This window comes from Schistocerca americana, chromosome 7 (assembly GCF_021461395.2).
Source record: "Schistocerca americana isolate TAMUIC-IGC-003095 chromosome 7, iqSchAmer2.1, whole genome shotgun sequence".
In the NCBI taxonomy this organism is placed as follows: domain Eukaryota; kingdom Metazoa; phylum Arthropoda; class Insecta; order Orthoptera; family Acrididae; genus Schistocerca; species Schistocerca americana.
Window position 1 is genome coordinate 583,476,782 of NC_060125.1, and position 6,885 is coordinate 583,483,666.

Here is a 6,885-nt window from a genome sequence, read left to right on the forward strand (position 1 = left end):
GTGATATGTTAGTGCAGGGAAAGCATTGAAGGTGGAACATATTTGGTTTGGATAAATTCCTATGGCTGTGACTACGAAGGCTTTCCCGGCGTAATAATTGATAATATTCTTCTCGGGTGTGTAGCCGGATCATAACGTCTTCATGACACAATATTTCCGCGGTCCAACTGGCCGCCATCTTCAGGTGAGTGTGCTGGTGCACAATCTCCGGCGAGATTGTGCACAAGCACACTCACCTGAAGATGGTGGCCAGTTGGACCGTGGAAATATTGTGTCGTGAATACGTTATGATCCGGCTGCACACCCGATAAGAATATTATCAACTCCTATGGCTGTTCAGAAGAAACCTGCAAAATGTTACCGTTGTATACGTTGCATCATTTTATTTATTTACACATACGAAAATCTGAAACTCTGGCGTTGGAAACTGCAAATTTGTGAATTGGTGACCCTGCAGTCGAATGTTGTCGGAAGAAAATAAACCTCCCATATTGTTGTATAAACTATTTCCTTAGAGAAGTAAGAAAGAATTGCATTCACTCCAAAAAGGAATGTGGGTTCCCACGAAAGTGCAAAATAATTTAAGTTAACGTAATGGAAAACCAAGACACATAAAGAATACTATTTATCATTCTTTATACTACAGATGAAGAACATTGCAAAGAAATTCCCAGTTAAAGTGTCGAAAATATAACGAAACTGAAGCGTGTAAGGAACTGAAAGTACAGACTAAAGTGTATATATTAAATCTAGTTTCTAGTTAACACGTCTTTCCGTCGTAATGCGAAATGGCGTTTCCCTTTGTTCCACAACCGGAGTGCGCAGCACCGAGGACGTGCTTAATTAAGAGTATGCGTATTCTGTGTGTTCTCTTCGCCATCGGCCTGCGCCCTGCCCCTCCCCCACTGGGAGAGTTTCAGTACCGGTGTCGCTGGAGAAGGGTGGAAAGAAGCAGTCCAGAGGAAGAAAAGAAGCTGTCCAAGGAGTTGAGACGACGCTGCGAGACAGGCGGTCTTAGCGCATGGTGGCTGTCAGTCTTATGAAGTATACTGATGGCTGAAGTTTTATTCGCGAATCAGGCTTCGTATCTCTTAAGGGTGTAGCCCAAATTTCAGAAGTGTTTTAATACAAATACTCTAATGGAGGCAAAGTCTGACTCCAGACGAGAGAGTTTGTGGTTCGGGAATAAAGTGTCTCTGAGAGCTTCTATCAGCTCCTGTAGTAATGATATTTGTTTCTTCAGTATTTCTATAACTGTGGTGTATTTTGGGTGCTATTGTTAAAGACATTACTGAAATAAAGTTTAATGTGAAATGGTTTTGTTTCAGATTGATTGGGAGCATGCTTAAATGTTTTAAGTGTAAATCGAATTGCGAAGATGCCCTAAGACTTCCAGGTTTTCAGACGCGGAATTTGTTTTTTCACTCGCCATTTACAAAACAGCAACTTCACAAGAAAGTACTTGAGTCTCAGAAAATTTAATTTTGAGATTGATCAGGGGAAATGAAAAAGTCACGAAGAAAAATTGTAATAAGCAAAATTGCAGCTGATATACGCAAAACAATCTAGATGAAAGAAGTACACAGTCGCGTAACTGCTAGTTTGAGGAGAAACATTTACTGCTTACTAGACATATTTAAAAGATACGTCTAGAAGGCTACAAGCTAAACTAAACAAAAATTTCAAAATTAGAAAAGAAAATCTGTTTCGTTTAGGAAAATTGAAATTAGCACAGTTAATAAGTAATTTGAGACAGAATCAATTACAGGAAGCAGAATATGACGCTGTAGAATTAACAGGCGTACTGAGATCTCAATACAAAAAAGATAATGGTCTGGAGAAAAGTATTAAGAGAATGGCGAACTCATCAAAAAGTACTACAGAAGAGGTGGTTAAGCTTCTGTACTAAACAAATCAATCTCTATTTGCTATATTCTGTATATTCTGGAAGAGAATAGCGACAAGACTTCTGTCGAAGTAGATATAGGATGACGATTTAAACTGTCATCAGTAAACCGTGATTCAGTTAAGGAAGATAGGGAAATGAAATGTGGACCAAAAACCAAAACAAATAATATGAAACATTTGACTTGAAGCTGCCACTTGCATCCCAATCAAGACAGGATAAGTCACACTGTAATTTGTCTAAAGGCGTCCTATAATTAATGAATTCACACTTTGCACAAGTAATAAGTAAATTAACACATTCGAAACTTGTCACATATACCATGAACTAGAACCAGATGACGTAGTCTCTATTTTGGATATGACAAAGTTAATTTTGTAAGTCTTCTGAATTTCTGGACAGTGTTTAGCTTTCTAACCGAATTTTCCAGTGAAAGATGTGAATTTACGGGACAGCAGGATTGTACGTATTACATTGTGTGTATGATCACCACGATATATTTTCAGATCTATACTTCAGTTGCTCTTCAGGTTATGAATGCTAGGGTCAATTAAATGGAAACCCATAAATAGTAACTTAAATACAATCAATATCTTACTTTATTAAGTCATGGATGAACTGAGAGGAACCCTAGAGGAAGATATTGATGATAATTATCATTTTTCAAATTAATTTCAAATTAAGTAATGCCTGTCTGAGTCTAGATGACATAATGTAGCATAAAATTTCTAAAGAACAAAATAGTTTATATGAAATATATAGTATTTACGATACATATTGCTTCAGTTGCACGGAAATTCAATACACTACGAGGTTGATTACTATAACTGAGTAAGTGATATAATATGGATAAGTTTTTTAGAAATATCGTTTTTAGCTGATTACTTCAAACAGTAAGACGTCATTAAACCCACATGCCTTCCCTGAATGGAGTGGGAGAAGATAAAAATATACAATTATTGAAGGCAAGTTAAATACATACAGCGATCAGTAATTTGAGTAGTGTTCTTATCTTTCAAGGGTAAAAAGGTACCGCTTGCATTATCGGACTAATATAAGCGAAATATCACCATATGACGTTAGCGTGATGTTATCAACCCTTGAAAGAAGATAATTCGCTTGAAATCTTTACCTACATGGTACCGATAGAAGGTACAGAATTTAAATGTGTGTGGCGATTGAAATGCGGAGAAAATCTCAATAGTGGTTAGAATAACGGACTTAGAGGTACCTCTTTCTATGAACAAATACAACCATTTCACAAACGTCCTAGCATAAACAGACTCTAAATAAGTATTTTAACTTGAAATTTGTGCTTCACCCATGCGGTTACATCTCTAAATGCTGCTCGTAGGGACCTCATTAATTAGTTACCCAACCACATATTGTATCCAATACAGACGTTAGTACGTGAAAAATCTCATGCAGACATTTCAAATATTTTGTCATGTAAAGATATGCGGTAGAGGCTCACAGGTACACAACCCAATATTTTTTATCATTCAAGAGCTTCACTGCGATCCAGATGAAGTTATCAAAGACGATAAATTTTCACTCAGTATGAAACGTTTCTGCTGCTATCAGTTAGCTTACCAAAATAATTTACGGGTTTGAAATATCTCTTCTTCCAAGCTTTATTCTGAAGAAGCACCACGGTAGTGTAGATCCTTCTTTCGCCGGGTATTTACTTGCAACTATTACTATTAACGTTAATGTGGGACAGATTTCCAGTAATCAGTTTCATCGAAGTATACAAACATGTCCAGATAGTTTTCAGTTCTGCGATACGATTATATTTGTGTCCAAAATGCTGCACGTGTCACAACATACACATATATTTACACGTACTGTCAAGCTGAGGGAATACTCCAGCATACTTCTCAGTGTGCTCCAAAAATATAAATATCATATATGTGTTGTACTTCGCTAATTTCTGTTTCAGGAGGAAGTTGGCTAATTTATTTGCATATTGGCGGATCTACATTACATTGTTATTTAAGTATCTGAATTTTCACCCGCTGAAACTAGTAGTATTCTTGCTCCACATCGGTTCTTTTTAGAGCAATAAATTTATCGATAGCGATATTTTTCTTAAAGTGCAAACTGCATATATTGCACCTTTCCAAAGATTCTTTCAAATGCATTTAAGGGAAACTAGTATTTAAGAAAGCACTACTTATTATCTTCATTATTGACACACTTTATCTGGCTTATCGACAGTGAATTTAAAGAGTCAGTTCTCTGATTGAAGTAAAATGGCAGGTCAGGCGAACATAGTACAAAAAATGGACGGCTTCTGACTGACCGTTGTGAGGCACCCATAAGCAGATCACTATGGCCGACGATGGCATCGGGTAATTTTTAATATTTTATTTCCACAGCCTCAGCGTGTTTTGAGAATGAAAACATGGTCCAAGTTGACTGTATTCTGTTCAATACATTTTCAAGATGTCTATTAAGTTTCACGTTTCAGTTCACATTTTCACATATGCACAGAAATACTCTGTCTATCTGTCCACATCTACCAGCGATGTATCAGATTGTGAAATGAAGCAAAAAGCTTAGAATATGTGTTTGAATAATATCCGTGGTTGAAACTGGCCATTTGCGCGGATAACGAACAGAGCGCAACCTACTTGGACCATGTTTTTAAGGTACAAGACACTTTTGTTTGACAAGTCATTAACAGTAAGGTGTTTGTGTTTTGTGGTATTACTTGCTGGAACGAGCTAATACTGTAATTTAACTGAGTACAGCTCTTAATTGAATTGCACTGACATGAGAAAGCTAATGAGTGATTCATTGAACAAATTTTACAATATTCATACGCTGATGAGCTGTACATTACCGAGAGTCCAGTATACCGACAGGTCGTGTAGAGTACATCAGTGCCCTTTCTCTCTATAATGCCTGTCGACAATTACAGCTAGAACAAGCAACTACGTTGATGACATGCGATGCCTTTATGGTTGTCAGCTTTCCCTAATACACATTAACTGACAAACAGCAAGAGCAGGCGTATATTGCCAGACAGTAGTTTTAATGCCTCATCAAATGTAGAACTAACAACATTCTAATTTCGCATTTAATTTCATGTTTATTGTATTATCTCATCGGCAAATGCACCACTGACATCAACATACAAGAAATATTGTATTACTTTTTCCTTACCTCTTATCTATAACGGAAAGCGACAAATGTATATTTTATCCCACATCGAGCATTATCGGTTTTCTTGAAAATCTACCAGCTCTATCATACTGAGAAGTAATAGAATCGCGGCGTAACGTTGGCTTAAGAATTTGAGTCCGAACCAATGCTATAAGTCGTCAATAGATGCAAGAAGGAACGCAATAAAATTCCTCTTCAGATGAATGTCAATTGAGTGAATAATATTTAATTGCATGTTAGCAAGTATAATAACTGAACTGCGTTAATATTAACTCGACGAAAGTGATAACAAAGTAATTATTACTAGGTTACTTTATTGTACTTACGACCGTATTACTAGGAGTGACCAATTTGGATGTGTAAACGAGGAAGAACCCGGTGAAATAATCAGAAGATGCGGGGTTAGAAAATTCATCCCGAATATAGACAGGAAAAAATGAAGCGGGATTTTTTTATTTACGTTCATTAGGTGACACGAAGAAACAGTACTGTATGGTAGGATTGGGGCAGGGCCTGGCAAAAGGAAAATAGAAAACTGAAAGACGGTTGTATATTGAAAGAACGTAAACTAAAAATTTGTCTTCAAAAATTTGAACGAAAAGGAAACTTATTGGATAGAAACGCGTAAGAAGTTTTTGTTCGAATTCAGACATAGTTAACATAAGTTTTTTGATACGGAAATATTAAACATGCCAGTGTGTAGGTTATCGTACCTAAATTTTCTTCAGGACAAACGAAGACTGTTGAGTAACGAATTCCGAAATGTATAAAAGAATCGTATTACTCTTCAAGCGGTTAATTAATTATGTAAATAAATGGTTTCGATAATTTTTTATGATGAGGGGATTTCTCCATTTCCTGCATACAGATAGTTTACACTTAGGTTACAGAAAAATTATTGGAATTTCCTCTGGGGTCTAGAAAACTGGTTCAATTGGAAAGTATGAAAAGGAAATCGTGTTTTCGCAGTCAAAACGCCGAAGAGCTCTTTTTGTTTTTTTAAAAAAAAAAATAAACATGAGTAGTAAAAGGAAATTCTACATGAGTCCGCCTGCTCTTCATAATGCTTCCTGAAGGCCACGAATTTATCACGCATATATTATCAGTGTAAATACGCTCGAAATTTCATGATAGGTTGAGCTGAGACTGTCAAGCTTTCCTGCCATTGAGTATCCGAAATACGGGCTGACGGATACTTCCCAGCAGCTACATTTCTCAGAAATAATCAAACTTCGGCAAGGCGAAGTGCGCAGGTGAGGAAAGAACGCGGCAGCGTGGTACCCGACTTACCGTGAGCGCACACCAGCAGCAGGAGCGCCGCGAGCGGTCCCCACGCCGCGCACCAGCCCATGCCGACCTAGCAGCGGCCGGTCGCCGTCATCCAGCCAGCGGCGACACGCGACTCGCTGCCGGGGGCGGCGTCGGCGTCGGGGGCGGCGTCGGGGGCGGCGTCGGCGTCGCGGCGGACCGGCGGCGGCGGATCACCCCGCGCTACTGCCGCGCGCCGTTCCGACGCGGAGGCGCCCGCGATGCCAGCGCTCGCTGCGGCGCGCCGCCGAAGCACACGCCTGTGCTCGGAGGACGGTGGGCGCGCGTCACGGCTCGTATCACAGCCAGCGATGTCGCCGGCACCAGCAGCGAGCGCAAAACGTGGCTGTTGCAGGGAGGACCATGCTCGAGTTTACTATCTGCCGCTGGGTGCTCCAACCTGCTGCCGTTTGGCGAATTAATGGAAACGATGAGTATCATCCATGCTAAGCAGTTATTTCGTCTTGTGCTTTTTATACTATTTTTGTGCCTCAGTGTCT

General features: G+C 39.1%; 1 protein-coding gene across 1 annotated transcript in view; it reads right to left on the reverse strand.

Moving 5' to 3' along the window:
* Positions 1-6,502, reverse strand: part of LOC124622077 (carbonic anhydrase-related protein 10-like) — an 899,606-nt gene extending 893,104 nt beyond the window's left edge. The window contains exon 1 of the mRNA XM_047147650.1: positions 6,368-6,502. Coding sequence (XP_047003606.1) covers positions 6,368-6,428 — 61 coding nt within the window. The 5' untranslated portion in view covers positions 6,429-6,502. The remainder of the gene's footprint in view (positions 1-6,367) is intronic.
* Positions 6,503-6,885: the final 383 nt, after the last annotated feature.